Below are 24483 nucleotides of genomic sequence, written 5' to 3'. Positions count from 1 at the left end.
TACAGGTTTTAGTAAATATTTTTTCTTTTTTTAAAAAAAAAGATGGACATGAGCCACCAATGGGAGGAAGCAGTCAGTAAGGCTATCAACACCTTGTCCAGGTGCAGCACAAGCAGGTCCAGGGAGGTGATCCTTCTGCTCTATCCGGCACTGGTCAGGTTGTAGTTGGAGTATTGCGGAGGGATGTGGTTAACCATTAGAGGGTCCAAAGGAGGGCCACTTGCATGGTCAGGGGACAGCAGGCCAGGCCCTATGAAGATAGACTAAAGGGCCTGAATCTATTCAACCTCCACAAGAGAAGACTGAGAGGGGATCTGGTGGCTGTCTATAAACTCACCAGGGGGGATAAATGCAAAATAGGTGAGGCACCACCTGGGATAACAAGGAATAACAGCCACAAATTGATTGAGAGTAAGTTCAGGCTTGATATCAGGAGGCAGTACTTTACCGTTAGGGCTGCCAGGTTCTAAAATGGGCTCCCAAGGGAGATGGTGCTCTCCCCTACCTTGGGGGTCTTCAAGAGGAAGTTGGATAGATATCTGGCTGGGGTATTATGATCCCAGCACTTGTTCCTGCCCAGGACAGGGGGTCAGACTTGATGATCTGTTCTGGTCCTGTTCGACCCTAGAAACTATGAAACTATAATTCTTATTCCTGTGCTTTAAGTAAAACTACTAAATATTTTTAAAAAAGGAAAAAGACAAAGAAAAGACCATTTATTTAGTTTAATCAGTTTGAGATTGACCCTATTACATATTTATTTTTATAATGTTTATCATGTATTTGCTCACTGAATGCAAATGAATGTATATTGTAAGAGTATTGATATTTTGTGTAAAATATCAACTTGAAAAAAGTCAGAGAAAAAAATTACATTTGATTTTTTTTAATTAGTTTCATTTTGAATCTCTTGCCAAGCTTCTCCTTCTGCTTATTTTCAAGATCCTAAGGGGAGGAAGGAAGGAGAGTATTAGAATAAAAACACTGGCCTTCAAAAAAAAAAAAAAAAAAAAAAAAAAGCAAACCTTAGCAAACTCTGGGACCTGGTGAGCAGGATCACTGAGAAAACAAGTCTGAGAGGAAAAGGAGTTCAGGAGAACTGACCATACTTTAAGGAGGCTCTCTTAAAGAGGTGCAGGAGCAAGGAGGCACAGGAGCAAGCTATCCTGATGTGGTGGAAGAATGGGAAGTGCAACAGGAAATCAGCCTGGCTAGAGGCTCTTCAAGGAGCTGAAATTCAAAAAGAGAATTCTATAAGAAGAGGTAAATTGGTCATAGTACTAGGAAAGAATATAAGAGTATTTTACTGGCGTGCAGGGAGAAAATAAGGAACACCAAGGCACAATTTGAGATGCACCTGGCAAGGCACACAAAAAGCAATAAAAAGGGGTTCTACAGATATGCCAAAAGTAAGAGGAAGACCAGAGATTTCATAGGTCTTTTATGGAATGAGGAGGAGAATCTGGTCACAGACAATGCAGAGAAGGCTAAAGTATTTTAGGGCATTTTACACGTGTGCTGCTGTGGGCAGATAGTTGGCGGAGGGCTTGCTTTAATTATAGTGACTCTCAGGAGCTGCTGTAATTAAAGCACCCACAGTGTCTCATGTATTCAGCATCCCACACTTCAAAATGGCAATGGGAATACTTTAAAGCTCGATCAATCAATTAATCAGGTCTGCTCTGATGCATGCTAATTAGCATGCATCAGAGCAAGCATTGGGCATGTGTATAGGTGCCCTTAATGCCTTTTTTACTTCAATTTTCACAAATGGGGTAGTGACGCATTGGCAAGAGAAAGGGAAAGAGACAAACAGCCAAAAGTAATTGCAAAACACGTTAGGGATTACTTAGAGAAACTAGCTTCTCTCAAGTCAGATGGCATTGCATTAGGTCCCTTCCAGCCCTACTTTTCTATTACCATATTACCTTTGCATATTTCTTCTGTGCATGTGTTTACAAGTTATGTTCATATCTACCAAGAGTGGCAGCGTTTGTTTGTCTCACAGATCTGCAAAGGAGGAAAATACCAGTCTAAAATAAAGATTAAAATATTAGTTAAACACAACTGCTAATTGTCTAGAACCACTGTGCAGAAAATCTGTGCTTTTAAGAATTGCATTGCCTTGTATAATTATACAGCAAATTTTAAATACTGTGCAGAATACCACAGGGTTTTTAGGACACAGAATTTAACTCTCTGGATTCTGTTCTTTAGACTGTCACTAGAAATTTATGTTCATGCATCATCAGTTTAAAAAAGAAACTGGTCAGGATTTACCTGCATCCTTTGAACTTTCCCTGGCTATACAACTTTAGCTCACTTAGTTTGTCTTTTTTCTGTTTTGGTTGTTATTCATTATACATGTGAAAAAGCAAGGAAGATATCAGCAAATTGCTTTTTCTAGAATCCATTACCAATATTTGTTTTAAAGAATCTTTGCTTTACCCCTAAATAGAATTTGTAATGAGTACTTCATTCATCTCCCTTTATGCTAGATTTTACAAGTGTAAACTGAGGTGCATCATGCAATGTCCAGGGAAGCCTTGAAAAGTGATAGGACTTTGCGGACCAGCGCAACATCAAATGTATAGGAATTATATGTAGGTATATAGCCCTAGGGAATGATGGAGGTTATAGAAGGCATTACATCCTTGTCAATAGTGATTGGAGTATGTAAATATATCAGCTAGGGATGTGGTGATGCAATCCATTTACTGCCCTTTTCCAGCATAATTCCTGAAGCAAACCAACTGGGAGTACCCATCTCCTCATCTTCTCCTCCCCCAAGATAGAATCTCTCTCCAAAATATGTAGCAAGTCACTTTGGCTCAATAATTATCTTTACATCTCTTTTTGGGTCAAGTTACATGACTTTCACTAATAAAGTGCCTTCATTCATGTCATTGTGTTTAAACGCTTAATACTAACCACTTGCTAGCAGAGTGAAATGTGAAAGTAATTAGAATTGTCTAAAACAATTCTTCTAAAACATAATATTCCAGAAAACTGAGCAAGAAGTCTGTTTATATACTCTTCCCAGAATGGACTTACCGTGTTTACCTGAATCCAAGATGACTTCAGATGTAAGACAGGCCCCCCAAAAATTGATTCTGTGCTTGGAAAATGATAAATTTGTTATGATTTTCTATGTATGTAATCAAAGTATTTGAGCATGATCTTAAATTTGCACCCACTTCCCCACCACCACTTTCACAGGGCAAATAGCAGCAAGAGAGCAAGCAGTAGGGAGACAAATGGCTATGGCAGGGGCAGGCAGCCTCTCCTGGCTTCTGGCCCCCATGTACTTTGCCCTCCTTGCAACTCCCCCCCCACCCAATGGCTGTCCCACAGCTACTTGCCCCCACCACAGCTTGTCACCCCTGTTGCTTGCCATTCAACAGTGCCTGGCCTTCCAGGCCTCGACCACTTCATGCTGTACTGAGAGGTGCCTCTGTGCTGGGTCTCAAGCTGCAATGTCTTGCCAGTCCCTGGCTCCCCGCTGGTCCCGAGTTGCTCTTTGGCTCTGTGCTGGGTCTCACGCTGCTTCCTGGTTCCAGCTTATGTCCCATGTTCTCTCTGTCTCTGTGTGGGAGCCTTCACAACTCTCTGGCTGTCCTCTGGGTCTCACACTAGGTCCTGGTTCTGTTCTGGGTCTCACTGCTTAATGGATTCCTCCCACCTCTTCCAGCTGTAGGCACTGTATTTTTACTTAATACTCAATTCTAAGCTGAGGCTTCCTTTTTTCATATGTGGAATAGGGAAGAAAATCCTTGTCTTGGAGTTGAGTAAAGATAGTAAGTGCCTCTTTGGCAGAATAAGTGTCAATAATAATCGTATATGGAAGAAAGGGAGCTTTATTCCACCAGTTATTTCCAAACAATAATTTTCTTTTTATAGGATCTACAAGATGCTAAGTGCTTCCTACTAGCTGTTGAGAGCTTTTAATTACCATTGACTTCAGAGGGAGTTGAGGGAAATGAGCTCTTTAGAGAGACGCCCATAATGTTTTCTCCTCTGCTTCTGAGCATCTCTATATATCTAACTTCTTAGCCAGGGACACAACCAGTATGTGTACTGGATAGTTGCCATAAGTAGCTTTCTGATGTTGACATCATACATCTTAGGCTACACTTTCCCACTAGAAAGACACAACCAACTAGAAGACACAACCTTCAGAATGTTATCTTCCATTTCAGTTGAATAGTAAGGATATAAAATACAATTATATCTGCACTGGCTGGTGATTTTTTTTTTCCGTTGTTAAAATAAGTAACTTACCTCTTGAATCTTAATCAAACCTCCGGATTCTTTCCTTGTTGTTATTCCTGTTAGACTTTTTCTCCTCATCTGAAACCAATACAGAAGTCATACTTTGCTCTAGTTTGTGGAACTCATCAATTTTCCAGACTTTCCATTTCATGCTAGTTGCATTTTATTAAGATCGCTTTGCACAAAAAATGAGTGCCAGCTGTACAATGTCTTAAGGGATCTAAACTGTTGTTATAATATCTCAGAACTCTTGAGACATTTCATTTCTACCAGAAGCTTTTTGAAGAACTGTGGCTAAGTATTTAAACACTTTTCAATGTTTATATTAGGGGTGCACTATAAATTTTTGGCTGATATTAATGTCTGATTATTAACCAGCCATATCCAATAGCCAATATGCAGTCCAGCAGCTTGGAGAGCAGTGTCTGGCCAATAAGTCTGTGGTGGTGAAGGATTGTGGGGGAGAGAAGGAGCATTGGGGCCCAGATCAAGGCCCTCATGGTGATGGAGGGAGTGGGGCAGGGGCACTTGTTGTTTTGGTTTGGTTTGGTTTGGTTTTTTTCTGTGTTTGCTTGGTTGGCTTGGTTTTGGACCTGGTGTTATCTACAGTATATTAGAGTGATTCTGGACTATTCTAACTATTATACTTCCAAGTAGCCTTTCATATATTTTGCCTGCTTTTCTCTTTGGATATTGAATTTTCCAATTGTTTGTGTACGCATATCGGGAAATAAAAAATCTTTAACCAGGGCTGCTATTCATCAGCCTGTTTATGTAAATATCTGGTTTGATATCAAATATATCAGGTTGAAAATTGGAATTGGAAAGAGTTTACTAATACCAGCTATTTAAAAAATTTCAAGGATTTTCTTGCAAATTACAATGAAAAAGAATAATTTTGTGACAATTGTACCTATTTAAAATGTAATTTTACAAAATGTAATTAGTAATTAGTGTCCTGGAGGCATTCAATAAACTTTGATTTTAACTGGATATCAAAATATTTAGGCAACCAAAATCATTAGTCTGTTTTGAAAATCTCAGTTTTACTAAGTCTAAGAGAAAATATTCATTATTCATACTTCTAAGACTTTGAGAAAATCAAATACTTTTTTAATCATACTAAATTTCTTAATTGATAATATGGGACCAAATTAGCAATGAGTTTTCAATTTGGCCTGTAAAATTTTGCATACAGTCCTGCAGGAACAGATTTTTGCATGCACAAAGCAGAGTTGGACATCTAACTACTCAGATGTTGGTATTTAATGGAGATGCATGCAAGATTGTAGGAGTCGTGGATGTTATTCAGATTTGAAAACATTCTTGGCTCATTCATTCATCTTAACTAACACATCTTTTTGTTCATTGCAAGATCACTAGAAAGTCTGAGAGAGACAGCAAAGCAACTAGCCTAACTAAGAAAGAGCACTTTTTTACATCATTTTACTCATGGTATAATAGATTACATTTGCATCATTTTACTCATGGTATAATAGAAATTATTTTCATGTGTGGAATATATACTCATCCTGAATGACAACAGAAGCTAGTGCAAATGTATTTAATCAATATGAGCAGTAACCCTTTTAGTGCCAGCTCTCAATATACCATCTTGCAGTGTGAGACAATTATAGCATGTTTGAAGTACCAGTGTTCTATTAAAATGTGAACACTTCAAAAGCATGATGTCCCTTGAACATTTTGCACCAATTAAGTGGCTAAGAGTACTAACTGAAATTCCTACTCACCAGTACTCACATCTGAGACAATGCCAGAAATAGCTGCATTATCACGAGTTTCTTATTTTATGGCAAGATGCCTATGCTTTTCCTTTTTTTACAAAAAGATGAAATCTCAATTTAAATTTACACATCTCACTGTCAAAGTTACACATTCACATGGTTCTTAGAGCCATGTTTTATGTTATGCTTAAGATGTGTTAACTGCAATTACAATGTTAGTATCTTTATGTTCGAACAGTAAAATACATGCTAAGTGTGATCATATTGTAACACAGTTATGACTTTTTGTGGAGGGAATATCTCTAGATCATATTAAGTAACACTTGTTCAGCTATTGTTAGACTGCTCCAGGGAGACAATACAGATCCAAGACTCCAGTGAGGTGCCAGGGTTGGGACTGACAACTGATTGTTGGTTCCAGCACAGCACTGGAGGTGGTTTGAGGCTGCTAGCAGCAGACTCAGCTTGCCCACAGATCAGCAGGTGCTAATCCAGTGGCAGGAGCCCTCTCCCAGGCTTGGTTCCCCATGCCTCTCTCCACCTGCTGTCTGTGGCAGAAACCCAGCTTGCCCCATCATGTCTAAGGCAGGTGTTCCTGGACTGGGTAGTACTGGGCATGCACAGGGGAGGGCATGAGCTTCAGCTGTGGGGGTTGCACATGCTCACAAGCAGTCATTCATGCTGTGTCAGGGGTGGGGGAGCATAGCTGTCTCCAGACCTGCCCAGAGTGGACTGAGATTGTAGTAAGCATTACCATGTGACTACTCAGAGCACATTCAAACTTTCAATATGTCACAGTAATGCTTATTACAATCTCAGATAAATCATGTGTTAAATGTCCCATGCAATGAGGCCCTTAGAATATCTCTCTCTTCACTAGTAGAAGTAGCCATGCAGAGGCTGAAAATGCCATACATTTAACTGTGAACACTGTGATAACATTTCTAACAGGAGGATGAGCTCTTAAATTTTTGCCCAAGTGTTATAAAAAGTCCTCAGATTATATTTTCCTTCTGCTCTCTTTTCAATCTGATACTAGGATGTGTGACACAGGAGAAGGGCTGTTCACATTTCAGACAAGGGAAGGTGAGATGATATACCAGAAAGTCCATTCTGCAACACTGGCGATAGCAGAGCAACATGAAAGACTAATGATGGAAATGGAGCAAAAAGCACGGGTAAGATTTTAGAATAAAATAATTTCACTCATGATGAGAAACAATGACCAATGGATTTCGATGATCACCAGACCATAATTTCAGATAGGTAAGCCACAGTGCTAATGTCACCTGTTTGGGCCATACCCCTTAATCTCACATCCTGCAACTTTATTTTGTATAGTTTCATTGTCATTAGGATGTACTAACCCATGTACCTTTTGATGGTGTCTCTCTCTGGATCAGTGTGTACCTTTTTGTGTTAGAGTCCTAAACAGTTGAGTCTTGTGAACAATTGTGTGGCTCCATGAGTTAAAGACTTAGGGTATGTACACATGCCGGGAGCGGGCAATTATTTCAAGTGGAGGACTGCTTACAGAGTTTTGGGAAGCTGTTGTGGGCTGCATGGGTAGGCCCACACCTTGACAGGTGCTCCACCCTCCAGTCACCATGTTGTGACCAGAAGTCGTGCCCCCTAACCCCTGACCTTTGCCACCAGAAGTCCCTTCCCTTGCCGTTGAAAATACTCCTTTCAGCAAGTGATTTTGCCATCTCGGGACCAGAAAAATACCAAATTATATTCTAAATATTATGTTGGAATATTATTACCCAAACATTATTCAAACATCTACAACATTCAATAACTTGATTTCAAAAAATATTTTTGTCCTGATTTTCATGTGTTTGTGTAGTGTACATAGAGGTGTTTGTATAATAGATTAAAATGAAGTCTTGTATATTGTGGGTGGGGTGGGGGGAATGGGGGGTGGGTATAGGTTTGTGGGGGGCTGTGGGTATGTGGGGGATGGTGTGGGTGTGTGCATGTGGGTTTGTAGGGGTAGATAGGTGGGGGGAGATATGTGAGGTATGGGTGAATATGGGGTTTGTGGGGGGCTTGTGAGGGGAAGGTGGCTGGGCTGTGTGAGGAGGAGTGGGGTTCTATGTGTATGGCAATGCGAGGGGGTGTGTGGGTTCATTTGTATGGTGGGGGGGGTGGTATTCACCCTATGAACATATATACACATTCTGTCCCTCTCTGACCGCACACACACATATACACACTGTCCCTCCCTCACTGTATGCATACACGTGTGTGCGCGTGCGCACACACGCACACCCACATCCTCCCACTCCTGGCCCTGGGGTACCAGCATGGGCCTCATGCTCCCACTGTCCCAAAATGCAGCTGGGGGCCACATGGGGCTGGAGTAGCTGGCGGGCAGCCAGGGAAGCAGTGAAAGCTGCAACAGGCAGAGGCTTCAGGTTGTGGGGGCAGGGGTGGGAGGGGGATGAGGACGGGGCTGGGCCAGCCTAGCCACTCTGTCCTGATGGCTCCCCCTGGGTCCTACTGCCCCTGGCTCCTGTCATCTTTGACTGGAAGCCAGGTGCACGTAAATATAAATTTTTCTAAATGTTCTAGGGGCCCCTTGGGCTGGATAGAATGGCCTGGTGGGCTGGATCCAGCCTGAGGACCGTATATTGTCCACCCATGATATATATTCAAGTTAGGGATGGAGCAAAGTAGCATAGCATATGAAAAAACAAAGTGGAAGGGAAACATGGAACAGTATCTGGCAGTGTTTGGCAATGAGGATGTCTTGCATGTTGTTTTATATGTCTGAGAAAAGCTATCAGCAGCAGTATGATGAACACTGGAATACAGAAAGCTGAGGCTTGAAGAAGCCCTAAAGCAAAAATCTACAACAGTTGCAGTGAAAAGGGATGGGTGGGGATTGCAGCAAAGGTGGAGTCATAGTAAGGGCATTTATGGAAAATGTTGCAAAACTGGGATAGATTTCCTGGTGTAGAGAGATGGAAAGAAGACAGTGTGGAATCAAGATGATCTCTTTCTTGGAGATAATTTATACAGCTAGGAAGTCCAGACCAAAAAGAGCAATAGGGGGAACAAGATAGTGTTTGAAAGAGTAATTTTTGCACCAGATACCTCCTAGTCTCCAAAACATATGATTTTGTTGGGAACATAATCTGTAATTCAGATTGTTTACAACAGTGACTGAGTAGCAACAATAAGAAGATAGAGGTTAAACACAGAAGTGTAAAGCTCTCTGTGAGTACTGTTTTTATAAATATCAAACACAATGCAAAATATGGATGGAATTTGTGCTTTTTTTTTTGTAACTGGTTTGTGGGTTTTCTGTTTCATGGAAATTGTCTTTCTGAATTTTCCACCTGTACTTCAGCAGCTTCACGAGTTAGTGAAGCTGTTTGCCACTGCCATTAAATGACTTTTTTGAAAACATCAGTTGTTTTGTTTGTGGCCATATGGTGTATAATATTAAACTCTGAGAGCAGATTGAGAATAAAAAGGATTTGTCATCCACCCAATGTATTTTATATTTATATATTGGGATGAAGACTATAGGGTGACCTGCAAGGGAGAAAAAAAATAGGGTTGTGGGTTGTTTTGTTGCTTTATGATTTATAAAGAAGGTTTGAAATATAATAAATATTAACTTTGGTTTGTTAGGGAGTAGGGAAGGAAAATTGTTAGCTATCTTACCCTGAAGGCTATTTGAAGGGATGATGAATATTTAAAAAAGTCTTTTGCCTCATCTTAGATTTGAGTACCAGCCCAGGGTAGACAGCAGTTCAGCTCTGGGGCAAAGCCAGACCTGAGCCACCACCCGCCTCAGGCCAGGGTGGATTATGCAGTATGCAGAGGGTGCACAGCAAGGGGAAAAACAGGGGAAACCACATGGTATAGGGAAGAGGAGCACAGGGGAAAGACTGCACACCCTCCCCATACCAGCTGCCTGACGCTGCCACATTTCTCCCCTCTCCTTACCTTCAGTTCTGGCTGGGCTCTGGACCCAACCCACCCAGGTCCAGAGCTTCCACCACTACTCCACTACATGGGCTGGGGCCAGGGCTGCCACCACTACTGGCTCCCCTGGAGTCAGAGGAGAGAAGGTAAGTGGCTTTTAGGGCACATCTGTGGCAGGGAAGTGAGTAGGGAGTTTGTGTGGCAAACAGGAAAGGCAGGCACAGGCATGGGGGACCAAAGTTGGAGGCAAAAGGAATAGGGAGAAAGTGGCCAGGGGACAGGCAGCTGGGGTTCAGGCACAAGCCTGGGGGAGAAAGGGCCAAGGGGGCAGGCAGGAAATGCAAAGGGTGGGGGTCTGGCCCTTCACCCCTCGCTGCAACTCTCCATGCCACAGCTGTAGTGGGAATGAATTTAAGATGATCCTCCAATAACAAGATTCTATACAAGGAAAATTATAAATGTATAAATTATAATGTATTTATAATTTTCATGTCTAAAATCTAAGTCAGTAGCGGCCTTAGAGGAGGGCAAACCAGGCAACTGCCCAGGGTCCCACACTTTATAAAAATAAAAATTAATTACACTGAATGTTTGTACTATCAGTATTGTATTAAGATACTTTCATTGCAGTTTCATGGACAGGGCAAAGTGAAATTGAAATAAAAAATGTCCAACTTACTTATAGGTCATCAAAATTAAGCTTCTAAGGGGCCCCAAATGCCTCTCTTGCCCAGGGCCCCAGCAACCCTAAGGCCACCACTACTTAAGTATTGGGGGGGGTCATCTTAAATTTAAAGTCACCTTGGGTTATGGTAAATACAGTAAGATTCATCATCCTATCATTTCTTTAAGTGGCTATAGATATCTTTTAAGAAATAAATGAGGCAAAAACTGAACATATAATACAAGAAAACAAGCAAAAATCTATTTTAAATCCAAAATCTGGAGGTCACCAGTGCTTTTTTAAAATTGGCTTAAGGTTGTTCTTGTTTTGTGACTATACCTTTAATATTTTTAATAATGTTGGGTTTTTTTCTTTTCACCCTTTTTCTTTGAACTGTACCAATTTAATGTTGGATTAGTTTTTTGCATTTATTTCTCATTAAGGTGAAAATAAAGGAAACCAAGAAAACTCTAATTGGGGTGCGTGTGTGTGTGTATTCTTGCCTTTTTCCTCTGTGTGTGTGGGGGGGGGGTGGTGTATCAACAATGACATCATATATAATGTTGTTATATATGGGTATATATAAGCCAGAAAAAGGCAGGAAATTACAATCTGAGACTAATAGCATCCTTTTTTTCTTCCAATCTCAGTAAGAGGAATAAAAGAATAGAGACTGTGTTATATCTTTCAGATTTGTGTATGTTTCATCCTGAACATTAAAGTGCTTAATACTTAAATCTCTGATGCTTTGTTTAAATTTCTCCATATTAAAATTGTTTTAATCCAATATTATAAAAGATGAATGAGTTTGTAAAGGAAATGGCTGTGCAGCTTTATCCGTAGCAACCTTGATGAGGTATATAGATTGTATAATCTATTATAAGAACCAAAAGCAAAGTAGATTACCCTAACAATAATAATAAAATCTGTCAATAAAGAAAAGACGGAATTAGTTCCTTTTTCATGACATTTGTCAGATAAGGGCATTGCTAGCAATGCTTGTTCAATGTTTAGGAAATTCACTGAAGTCCTTATTTTAATTCAGCCTAATAAGGAATAAATTCATTTTTGAGGGAGGAACTGAAATTAATCTTTCCCAATACAATACAGAGGTCATGAATTCAAAGCAAATCTTCTCAGCAGCAGTTACCGCAGCATCAATCCTGGAGTGGCATTTGGGTCACATGTATCCTTTTATCACAGCCATTCTACCCGGCCTCCAGAGCCCCTAAAAAAATTAGAAAATTAATATTTATCTTCCCATGGCTGCCTGTCATGCAGCCCTCGATGGCTTGCCAAAACTAAGCGGCCCTCTGCCCAAAATAATTGCCCACCCTTGTTCTATCAGCACCATAAAAAACACAGGCCAGAGAAACATGTACAGTCATGTACATACACGTTTGTCCTTTGTGAAATTCCTCTTCATGGAGAACCTCATGGAAAAGGTTTTCTGACCCTGCGAGTTGGCCACAGTCATTGTGAACTCTACTGTGTTCAGAAATGTATCCAATAATGGGGGGAGCAGAAAAGATTAATCACAAAGGTAATAACAAAATTAAATAGAGTCCATGATTCTGATTCAGCACTGCCAGGTACCTTGTGCAAATAAGCAAGCAGTGCTACTACATTAGAATAGTAGTGTTTTGCTCAAGACAATAGAAAGCTGTGCCTTTCGTTTAAAGTGCTTTATTGTACACTGGTAGAAAAAAACTGTCTGTGCTTTGCAAACCTCTTGGAGGGGCATTATTCCTTTTTAACAAATCAGAATCATTGGTATTATTTATAAGTATCATTGTAAAATGACCTGGGCCTATATGTCCATCAATGAGAGCAGATTGATCTGAGCCCAGAACCAGAGACCAAAAACAATCCAGGTATCTCAAGCCAGGAGTCAAGGACTGAGAACAAACCAGGAGTCTGATGCCAGGGATTAGAGAACAGGAACAAGGAAGTAAGACAGCAGCTATCCTTAACTGTTACCAGTTCTGATGGCATGCACAAAAAAAATACAAGCAATATAACCACAGCATATATATGACACCTCTTATATTCTTAATGACATTAGTTTGTTTAATCTCTAAAACACATTGACAGTATGCTCCCAGGTCTGTGAATTTGTATTACAGGATCTGATCTCCTTCTAATCTACACCAATTTTACCCTATTATAAATATGGGCACAGAAATAAGTGACAATTTTTGCCTGATGGGGCCACCAAAATCAGTTTATAGTTGTGACAAGTGTACAGGTGCAGACACCTTTAAAAATGGCCGATTTGTTGAAAATCTGACCCCTCATTATATAAGTGGTCAGATGAAGATGTTTCAAACTTGGGCATCTTTTGTAACTTCTGTCTGTGCTGCCTGCCAGCCTTGAACTGTTTTCAGAATGGAAAGGGGGAAAGGGAACAGAGGAAGTTGAGTCTGGGAGTTTTTCAGTCCATGCCTACCTCACCCTCCAGTGCTGGAGGGTTGAACAACCCCTAGACTGAATAAGCTCCCTTCCCTCCTCCCAATTCTAAAATCTTCGCAGCCTGACAGGGAGCAAAGGCCGTTGCTGGGGAAAATGCGCTGCAGGCTGTCAGACAGCAGCTAGATTCCCCTTCCTGCTAAAACCAACAGTGAGCTTCTGTCTGTTCCAGGGGATTGTTGTAACTCAGAACACTTCCTGCATCGCGTTCTCAGTTACAGCAGGGAGCTGAGCTTCTATCTGTACCCTGTATGCTAAGCTACTCCTAACTTATATTTATACAAATTAATTCATAACTAGGTCCATTTTTTTGGGGGTATAAAATGGGGTTTAAGAGTTGTGAGACACCTTGATGCCCATGTAGGTCATTCTGATGACTGGAGATGTGAGCGGATGGCTAATGATTGGCTGAGGAAGGAAACTTGTCACTTAGTAATATAGGAAATGGCTTTGTTCAAAAAGTGCCAGGTAGAATTTGTTTGTCTCCTAAAAAGAATAGTAGCTTAACACTTGTAAAGCTTTGAATAAGATCCAGTGGAGCTGATGCCAATCAAATGCTGGAGTATAAATGCATGGAAAACCAAAAATGTATGTGCTTGCAGAGCATATGTAGTAGAAAGTGTTTCAGGAGAACTAGCATTGTTGCAAACAGTGGAATGGAAAGATGATGACATTTTTTTTTCTTCTAATAGACTTATTGGAAGGTGAACACCTCTACAACACCTCTGTGTGTGTATGGCTTCTTTGTTCTTAATATCTATGTGCCCTGTTTTCTTCTATATAAAATATATGATGGATTAATCATTTGATTGACTATCATTTAAATTACAAGATCTGGAGGTAACCAATCCTTTTTTAAAGCTAATTTAAAGTTGCCCCTTCGGTTTCATGCCCATACCTTTAATACTTTAACACGTGGCTTTTTTTCACCTTTTTTTCTTTATGCATACTTAATACTGGATTATTTACTTGTGTTTGAGTTTATGTATCTTGCAAAATTTGCCACATATGCAAGCATAAGAGCAAATGGGTAACACAGAATATGGTAACAGCTCTCCAAAGACAGGAGTTTGGCAAGGAATAGAGTGACTTAGTAGTTAGGGTATTGGGGTGGGACTTGGGTGACCTGGTTAATTTTCTACTGTACCCTTAACTTCATTTATATATTTGGGCAAAACACTTAATCTTCTCTTTCCTCATAATGCATCATATTAAATACATCAGTCATCAGAACAGTTCCAATGAATCCACCTTTTAGCCTCAATTCAACTCAAAGAGGTGCTTTACTTCCTACATGTCACAACTTGTATGCCAGACTATATCTATTAATAATAGGCATTATACCTTTGCTAGTGTTGACTTTTCTGTTAGGTGTGTGATGAGTACTTGACTTTTTGTATACATTTCTGAATATATTCCAGGATCAGTTTTTAGTATGTGAAATCAAGTGAGTTATTTTACTATGCTAATGCTCTGTTACTATTACTAATGATCTCTTATCTTGCAACACGATCTACCATATCTTACAAACTAAACACAGTCAGTACATAAATAAGAGACTTATATAATACAGCTTCAGGAAGTGGTATTGGAGAGTTATTTCATGCAGCACTGCACAAATATTGGTGTTAGGAATTGCAGTATTGCTTTTCTTTTGTTGAAATGAAATGCTAGGTTCTGAATCTTATGGTCAGTAATGGCATAATCAGTACTTTACAAAAGCAGAGGTATGTTTAACAGTCACAAGTTTACCAAAATCCAAGTTTAGGTCATTATATTTATTCTACTAGGGTAGGAGCAGATGTTCACCATACTCAAAGTACGATCACATGGCTTAGTTTAAGTCACATGATCATAGATGAGGACTGGCTTGTATACACATTCGCTGGTGTTAGGAGCCACACCAGAAACCTGGAAGTTTGTTGGGTCTGCAGGAGGGTGGATTTCCAGGGAGTGGAGATTGTCTGTCTTGGGATAGTGAGGTTAGGGGGCTAAAAATGGTCTGGTCAGGGTAAGAAGAGAGCAGCCCTGCAGCTGAGGTAAGCTTTCATTCAGGAATTCAGTAGATGATGCTGATCCATTTCTGTTCTAATTTAGTTCACCTTCTCAGGTGAACTAACTTAGATTGGGCTGGCCATTTTTGCCCAATCGCATGTCCCCAAACATTGGCACAGATTGGCATTTAAATTGACTTAACCCTAGTTAGGTCAATCTAAGCCTAACGTCTGCACATACCCCTAACTAATTCCTGCAGCTGGATTTGAGTGTACTGTGCTGTATTCTTTACACTTCCTGTTCTGAAGTTAGCATTAAAGTGGTTTAAAAATAGTTAAGAAAATGTATTATTGGAAAAAGCTTTCTCCTGTAAATATTATTTCATATAATCTAACAAATCACCTGTGATATCAGACCTAGACAGGTTACAGAGCTGGGCAGATGAGAATAGGATGGGATTCAACACCGACAAATGCAAAGTGATGCACCTGGGGAGGAACAACCGGCACCATACCTACAGGTTGGGGAACTCGCTTCTCGTCAGTACAAAAGCAGAAAAGGATCTTGGAGTCATCATTGATTCCAAGATGAACATGGGCCGGCAGTGTGGGGATGCAGTCAGGAAGGCCAACCATACCTTGTCATGCATCCACAGATGCATCTCGAGCAGGTCCAAGGAGGTGATACTCCCCCTCTATGCGGCACTGGTCAGGCCACAGCTGGAGTACTGCATCCAGTTCTGGGTGCTGCACTTCAAGAGGAACATGGACAACATGGAGAGGGTCCAGAGGAGGGCCACTCGCATGATCAGGGGGCAGCAGGGCAGACCCTACAAGGAGAAGCTACTAGACATGAATCTGTTCAGCCTCCACAAGAGAAGGCTGAGGGGAGATCTAGTGGCCTTTACAAACTAGTCAGAGGGGAAAAGCAGGCACTGGGGGAGTCCCTGTTTCCCCATGCACTACCCAGGAGCGACCAGAAATAACGGTCACAAGCTGGCAGAGGGTAGATTTAGGCTAGATATCAGGAGGCGCTATTTCATGGTCAGGGCGGCTAGGAACTGGAACCAGCTTCCAAGAGAAGTGGTTCTGGCTTCTATCCTGGGGGTCTTTAAGAGGAGGCTAGATGTACACCTTGCTGGGGTCATTTGACCCCAGTACTCTTTCCTGCCATGGCAGGGGGTCGGACTCGATCTGCTCAGGTCCCTTCTGACCCTAGAAACTATGAAACTATAGCTTGAACATTCAAGTCCCACCGAATAATATTCAGTCCATATCTATTTATTTATTAAAAGGTCCAGGATCCCATTTCTGAAGTTCCATCAGTCTAAGATAGTATCTTCACTTTTATGTGTGTCTTCATTTCTAGAGATGAAGGGTTTTCTGTTGGAAATTGCTTAGATGGCTTTGGATTGTCCATTTTCACCACCTGAAAAGGGCAAAAAGACAGCACTTGTTAGCAACTTTGGGAAGATGCCAAGAAAAAGTCCAGCCTGCACATTGGTATATACCTTTTCTTCTCCTGTGATAGATAAGCAGGTCTCTTTCCTCAGGAGCATATGGGGAAAGACGGTGTGGAACAGCATTATACCAAGATGGTGTCTCATATTGGGTGCTGGCTGTGTATTACGTGTGAATGAGCAGGCATGTGAATTGTGTTACTGTGTGGGGAGGATCTATGTACAAAATGAGCCATGAGGCATCAGCAGGGGGTGGTAAATTATGTTCTTTATGATGCAGGTAACATATGTGGAGCCTTTGTTGAGGAGGCAGATTTTTAGAGTGAATGTCTTTTATGGGACAGTTGGAGAGCAGATATTTGAATAGAAACAGTATTTTAACTAGAGCTGTTAGAATTTTTTGAACAACAAATCTACCAAAAATGCAGTTTCAAGCATCCCAAATCCAGTGTGATTATTGCTAGCAGTTAGGGTATTTAGTCAGGATATTGAAAACCCAGATTCGATCTCTGCCTAATGGGGATTGGGCTAGAGGCAAGGATTACTTTGAGTGATATCTTTAATTGGACCAATTGCATAGTTGGGATACAGTTAGACAAGGTTTTGAATCTAAGATATTCTTCTTCAGGTTCTGTCTTGCATTTGAAAGCTTGTCTGACTTTATCCAACTATGCAGTTGGTCCAACAAAATATATCACCCAAAGATACCCTTGCCTCTCACATAATTCCAAGACCATCTGGCTACCGTATCGCTCTATACTACCATAATTAAGGAAGTAGACCACTCCAAGGAGAATACCTTTAGAGAACATTCAGTTCTGTTCTCCACACTTTAGGAAGGATGTGGAGAAGCTTGAGAGAGGCCTGAGGAAATCCATGTGCATAATCAGAGGACAAGAGAACAGGTTTTATGGGGAGAGGCTGAGAATCATGGGACTATTCAGCCTGGAAAATCAAAGGCAATGGGGGACTTGGTGGCAGCCTATATAAGGTGTGTGCAGTAGGAGCTGGGAGAACATCTGTTCATCAGGGCACACCAAGGGAAGACAAGGTCTAATGGCCACAAACTCCAAAAAGACTGCTTTAGGCTGGACGTAAAAAAATACAAAAATAAATAAATAAATAAAACTTCATTACTGTCCAAGTCCCCAGAGTCTAGAATAGAGTCCCCCCAGAAGTGGTGCAAGTACCTACCCTGGACACCTTTAAGACACACTTGGATACCTATCTTGCTGGGACAATTTGACCCCAGCAGACTTCCTGCCACTTGGGCAGGGGGCTGAACCCGATGATCTTGTGAGGTCCCTTCCAGCTACAATGTCTATGAATCTATGGATTTGGGTATCCCAGGGGATCGAATATCCCCTCAGTCTCCCCCATTGTTACTGCTGCACTTTATGTAAATAGTAAACATTTATTAGAGCAGGTATTACACCATTTCTCAACTCCTGTGTGTATGCCGCAACCACTACATTAGAGAACCTTTATTTCTCTCTATGGCTTTAAGTATTTTGTACAAAGTGGAATAGCTGTAACAGGGAGGTACAGAAGGAAACTCATCTGAAAATCCTTAGTAGCCTGGTGATCACAACATTCATTTACCTAAGGAAGAGAAGTCCCAAGTTCATATGTACTGTCTGTCTCATTTAAGGCAGGAATTGAACCATGGTCCATTTGTGTCTGGCAGGGACACCAACACAAATCAAAACTTACCTCTGCTGACCGACAGAGCAGCAAAAAAAGTGGTCGCTGCTAAATGCCACCAAAGATCAAAGATGTGGTAGTGGAGATGTTGCCACCAGAAGCCATGCCACACTGATGCTATATAGGGGAAGAGAATGGCAGCTGCAGAATGCCACTGGGCATCAGGCGTGCTCCCCAGAACCAGTGTGGGCACATTTTGTAGCTGCGTGCCAATGCTGGTTCATCAGTTGGCCCTCAGTGGGATAAAAGGCCCACCAACCCATATTCAGGGAGGACCGGAAGTGAGGGCTTCTGAGCACCCAGAGAGGTGTGAAATTGACATTTGCCCCAACAGGGGTTAGTGGTGACAACCCTGAGAAGCGGGATGCCCTGATAAGGCTGACCTCGAGGAGCCAGGGTACTTCATAGAATCATAGAAGTAGGGTCAGAAGGGACCTTGTAGATCTTCAAGTCCAACCCCCCACCTGGGCAGGAGAAAAACTGGACTCAAATGAGGTAGGCATCAAGCCTCTTCTTAAAGACCCCCAGGGTAGGAGCCAGCACCACTTCCCTTGGAAGTTGGTTCCAGATCCTAGCCGCCCTAACTGTGAAGTAGTTCTTATGGATTTCTAATCTAAACCTGTTCCCCAACAACTTGTGGCCGTTATTCCTTGTTTATGCCAGGGGGTGCTAGGGGAAACAGTGTCTCCCCCAAACCCGTCTGGTCCCCCCTAGTGAGTTTATAGACAGTCACCAGGTTCTCCCTCAGCCTTCTCTTGTGAAGGCTGCACAGGTTCAGGTCCCACAGTCTTTCATTGTAGGGTCTGCCCTGTAGTCCCCGGATCATGCGGGTGGCCATCCTCTGGACCCTTTCAATGTTGTCCACGTCTCTCCTGAAGTGGAGCGCACAGAACTGGATGCAGTACTCCAGCTGTGGCGTGACCAGCGTCGCATAGAGGGGGAGGATCACCTCCTGGCTCTACTTGAGATGCACCTGTGGATACACAACAAGGTCCGGTTAGCCCTGAAAACCATGACCTCGCATTGTCGGCCCATGTTCATCTTGGAGTCTGTAATGACTCCAAGATCCCTTTCTGTCTCCGTGCTCTCAAGAAGGGAGTTTCCCATCTTATAAGTGTGCTGCTGGTTACTACTGCCTAAGTGCAGCACCTTGCACTTGTCAGTATTGAAACGCATGCTGTTTATGTTAGCCCACTCCTGTAACCTATCCAGATCTTGCTGCAATCTTTCTCTCCCTACTAGTGTGCTCACCTCACCCCAAATTTTGGTATCATCAGCGAATTATAAACAGGTTGCTTTTCACCCTGTCGTCCAAATTGCTGATGAAGAAATTGAACAGCGCAGGCCCAAGGACTGAGCCCTGGAGGACTCTGCTGCCCACTTCCTCCCAGGTTGAATATAACCTGTCCACCACCACCCTCTGAGTACAACCCTTCAGCCAATCTTTAATCCATCTGACTGTGTAGGCATCAATGCCACAGTCGCCTAGTTTTTTAATGAGGATGGGATGGGAGACGGTATCAAAGGCCTTGCTGAAGTCTAGAAAGACTACGTCCACCGTGACACCTGCATCCATTGCCATAGTGACCTGATCATAAAAGGCAATCAGGTTGGTCTGACAAGACCTGCCCCTAATGAAACCCTGCTGGTTGCCCTTGAGCATCATCCGTGAAGCCGGCCCATCACAGATGTGTTCCTTGAGGATCTTCTCAAAGAGTTTCCCTAGGATTGAGGTAAGACTGATGGGCATAGAGTGTCCTCCCTCTTCCCTTTTTTGAAGATAGGGACCACATTAGCTATCTTCCAATCAGCTGGCACCTAGCCCGAGCACCACAAGTGCTCGTAAAGCCATACCAAGGGTCCTGCAATAACCCCAGCTAGCTCCCTCAACACCCTGGGGTGGAGAGCATCTGGACCCGCTGACTTGAACACGTCCAGCCCCCCCAGAAGCTCTCTAACCGGTCCTCCCCAACCTGAGGTCTGGAGGCATTCCCCTAGAGTCCGTCTTGCATCACAGCAGGGAAGTCCCGGTCCTTGTACAAGAAAACAGAGGTGAAGAATTGGTTAAAGAGTTCCGCTTTCTCCTCTGGTGCAACCACCAGATTGCCCAGCGTACTTTGCAGGGGCCCCATGTCACCCAGTGCCTTCTTCATCCTCCCTATGTATTTGAAAAAGGACTTTTTGTTATCCTTGATCTTGGATGCAAGTCCTAGCTCTGTGTCCACCTTAGCTTTCCTGACAGCCCCCCTACAGGCCTGAGCAGAAGACGTATACTCCTCTTTGGAGATAGCATCCCCCTTTCATCAAGTGTACACCGCCTTTTTGGCAATCAGGCATTCCCGGACGCCGTTGGTGAGCCAGGGGGGCTTTCAGGCACTCTTGCCCCCTTTGCTGCTTGTTGGGATAGACACTCCTTGGGCCCTGAGTATCGTTTCCTTAAGGAACAACCACTCGTCCTGGACCCTGAGTTCCCCTGCCCTCAAGGACCCCAGTGCCTCTCCCACTAGTCTCCTCAACTTGTTGAAGTTGGCCCTCCTAAAGTCTAGGGCTACCGTCTTGCTATCACCCAGGTGGTCAAGAAGCTGGAGGCCCCTTACCAGGTCATTGCCTGTGGCCAGGACCAGGTCCAACAGGGACTCCCCCAATACCTGCTGATCCCCCCTGACCAGTTTGTAGCAGGCCACAAGGTCCCCCCTTAACCTTCTCTTGTGGAGGCTAAACAGGCTCAGGTCCCGTAGCCTCTCCTCATAAGGCCTGCCCTGCTGACCCCTGATCATACGAGTGGCCCTCCTCTGGACTCTTTCCATATCATCCACGTCCCTCTTGAAGTGTGGCGCCCAGAACTGGATGCAGTACTCCAGCTGCGGCCTGACCAGTGCCGCATAGAGGGGGAGGATCACCTCCCTGGACCTGCTCGAGATGCATCTGTGGATGCATGACAGGGTACGGTTGGCCTTCTTGACTGCCTCCCCACACTGATGAACATGGGCCAGCAGTGTGGGGAGGCAGTCAAGAAGGCCAACTGTACCCTGTCATGCATCCACAAATGCATCTCGAGCAGGTCCAGGGAGGTGATCCTCCCCCTCTATGCGGCACTGGTCAGGCCGCAGCTGGAGTACTGCGTCCAGTTCTGGGCGCCACACTTCAAGAGGGACGTGGACGATATGGAAAGAGTCCAGAGGAGGGCTACTCGTATGATCAGGGGTCAGCAGGGCAGGCCTTATGAGGAGAGGCTACGGGACCTGAGCCTGTTTAGCCTCCACAAGAGAAGGTTAAGGGGGGACCTTGTGGCCTGCTACAAACTGGTCAGGGGGGATCAGCAGGTATTGGGGGAGTCCCTGTTCTCCCGTGTGCTGCCAGGAATGACCAGGAATAACGGTCACAAGCTGGCGGAGGGTAGGTTTAGATTAGATATTAGGAGGCGCTGCTTCACAGTCAGGGCAGCTAGGGCCTGGAACCGGCTTCCAGGGGAAGTGGTGCAGGCTCCTAGCCTGGGGATTTTTAAAAGGAAGTTAGATGAGCACCTTGCCGGGGTCATCTGACCCCGGTGCTCTTTCCTGCCAAGGCAGGGGGTCGGACTAGATGATCTACCTAGGTCCCTTCCGACTCTAGCTACTATGAAACTATGAAACTATGCAGGCCCTTGACACCCTGCGCTGGATGGTGAATTCCAGCAAGCTATGACTGCTATCGCCCAGGTGGTCAAGAAGCTGGAGGCCCCTTACCAGGTCATCGCCTATGGCCAGGACCAGGTCCAATAGGGCATTTCCTCTGGTGGGACTGTGCACCTCCTGAATTAAGTACAGGTCCTGTATCTCAGCCAGGACCTCCTGGAATGGTCCGTCCTGACTGACTGTTCCTCCCAGCAGATGTCCCGGTAATTAAAATCACCCATGACAACTACATCCCTTGCCTTAAGTATCTCTGCAAGCTGGCCTGAAAATTCCTGGTCCAGCTCCTCCCCTTGGTTGGGGGGTCTGTAGTAGATCCCCACCGTCAAATCACTCTCCCCATGGCCCCCTTGAATCTTGACCCAGAGCACTTCAGCCTGCCCTTCCCCTGACCCCATTCTGCTGGCAGAAGATGTGTAGTGCTCCTTGACATACACATCTGTGCCACACCCCCACCTTTCCTTCCTTCTCTATCTCTACTTACCTTTCTCCAGACCATGGATCCTAGATGACATTGGCAAAGACTGGGACAACGGTGAACCTATAAAGAGGGAAAAAGAAGAAAGGATATGAAAGTTGTGAGTATCCCCTGGAGGAGAGAGAAAGTGCCCGGAGGGAAGATATCCCAGGGTCAGCACCATAACAAATCAGGCCAACGTGAGGCATGCCAAAAGGATGGTACATCATCTGAACCAGGACTAAGATTACATAAGGGCCAAAGGCCCAGCCATGGCAGTTTGAGTTTGCTTTAGCCTTGGCCAAGGACAGACAACATCACTGGTTGGCACAAGGTGAGGTGTAGGGGAGGTGGAGCCTCAAGATGACAACCTAAGCAAGAGACCAATGAAGCAACCAGGAGAAGCTGGATTAGAAAATTCCCTCCCAGGAATAATCCATAACATCACAGATGTGGCAGGCGAGAACCCCTGGGGACCCTTTAGGAAATCTTGCTGGAGGGCAAGCTGTCAACATGAAAGGAGACAGCTGCATCCAAATGGCCTGAAAAGGCAAAGTGTTCAAGCAAACATCACAGGCAATTACAGTGTCAAATATTTAAATAATGATGTCGTGCTTGAAACAACTCCATTTCTCGTCTCCCAAATGTTTGTTCAAAACCATCATAAATCCTATTTTGTATCTTCTGAATATAAATTATAACATACTGGGCATGTCTATATGTGACACTGTGTCATCATAGCAATGAGCTACAGAGACATAGCATTTCCAGGCATTAACCGCGCTGGCGACGCTACTACACGGTAGCAACAAGCTGCACAGTAGCAGCTAAAAAATAACCATATGGCAGTGAGATTGTACAGTAATGCCAGTTACTGTGCAGTCATTTAGTATTTAAGCAAGTAGTCTATGACGGCGTAGTAACAACTGCGCGGTCTGCCACGTGTAGACACGCCCACTCTATGATCCATTTTTAGTTGCTGTCACATTTTTCCCCCCCTGATATTCAGTATTTTCTTTCTGGTGCGTTTCTGCCTGGTGACACTTTGAGTTAGCTAGTAGAGTTTTCAAAAATGTCAACAAAAAATGTATTTACATGTATTTAGATGCCTAAAGATGCAGACTCCATACCTAGTTCATTCTGAAGTGCCTTGAGGTTCCTATCTGCATCTTTAGGTTTCTAAATACTTTGAACATTTTGGCCTTTAGTGCCTTAAGGCACTAAGTATCATTAACATTATACTTTCCCAACTCTTAAGTTACTGAAATGCAGTTTACTTTTATCTTTTTATGGCAAAACATTATATATATTTACAATGTTGTGGAAGTATCTAAAGGGACACTATAGAATTAATTTTTATTTTTAGAGAATAAGAAAAATACATTGAGTGGCAAACAGTTTACCATAACCAAATTTTTTGATTTGATTATGGGTACCTACCTTTCTGTAGAAGCCATAAGCAATGAAAATGTTAGATTAGGAATATCTTTTGTAATTATTAGATGTTTGTGGCATATCTGACTGAACCTTAGCTGTCAGTTCCCAGGCCTCTAAACATCTCTATTTCCTAGAGGTAGTCTACACTTAAAAGGGTTTGGTAGCATAGCTATTTTTCCAGAGTTATATTAGTAAAATTCAGTTTATACTAACAAAACAGCTTTTTTTGCTGGAATAACTTCAACCATTTATTCAGGTCTGCTCTTATAGTAAAGTTTTGTATAAGGTTTTAAGAAACCTTTTTCTTATGCAGCATGCTAAGCTCACTAGCAGATTCCCTATTATTATTAACAATAACAATAATAGATGAAGTCATACAACAGTCCCATGAGCTGGGTATTATTATAGTAATTATACTAATGAGTAAACTGAACTACAGAGAGATTAAGGCCAAATTCAATTGCATATAACGCAAGCAAGGTCACAGCACACATCAGTGGTACAACTGGGAATAAGACCCCAAAATAACGTCTCAAATCCCAGTCAACTGATATATTCATAAAATAATTTACATTTGTAGACTGTTGTATCTTTTTGAGAAGTGTATTGTCCATGGGCTTTTTCTCAAATGAACGTGTACTCAGAACAAACAAATTCTTCTCTATTAA

At 42.9% G+C, this 24483-nt stretch overlaps 1 protein-coding gene across 1 annotated transcript in view; it reads left to right on the top strand.

Moving 5' to 3' along the window:
- The window catches only part of DOK6 (docking protein 6), a 490286-nt gene that overhangs the window by 343947 nt on the left and 121856 nt on the right, over nt 1-24483 (top strand). The window contains exon 6 of the mRNA XM_090039593.1: nt 7057-7195. Coding sequence (XP_089895719.1) covers nt 7057-7195 — 139 coding nt within the window. The remainder of the gene's footprint in view (nt 1-7056; nt 7196-24483) is intronic.

The sequence above is a fragment of the Crocodylus siamensis genome, chromosome 3 (genome assembly GCF_052110815.1).
Source record: "Crocodylus siamensis isolate JL-2025a chromosome 3, ASM5211081v1, whole genome shotgun sequence".
NCBI classification, from domain to species: Eukaryota; Metazoa; Chordata; order Crocodylia; family Crocodylidae; genus Crocodylus; species Crocodylus siamensis.
The sequence above is the reverse complement of the archived record's forward strand: the minus strand, read 5'-3'. Positions and strand labels throughout refer to the sequence as shown.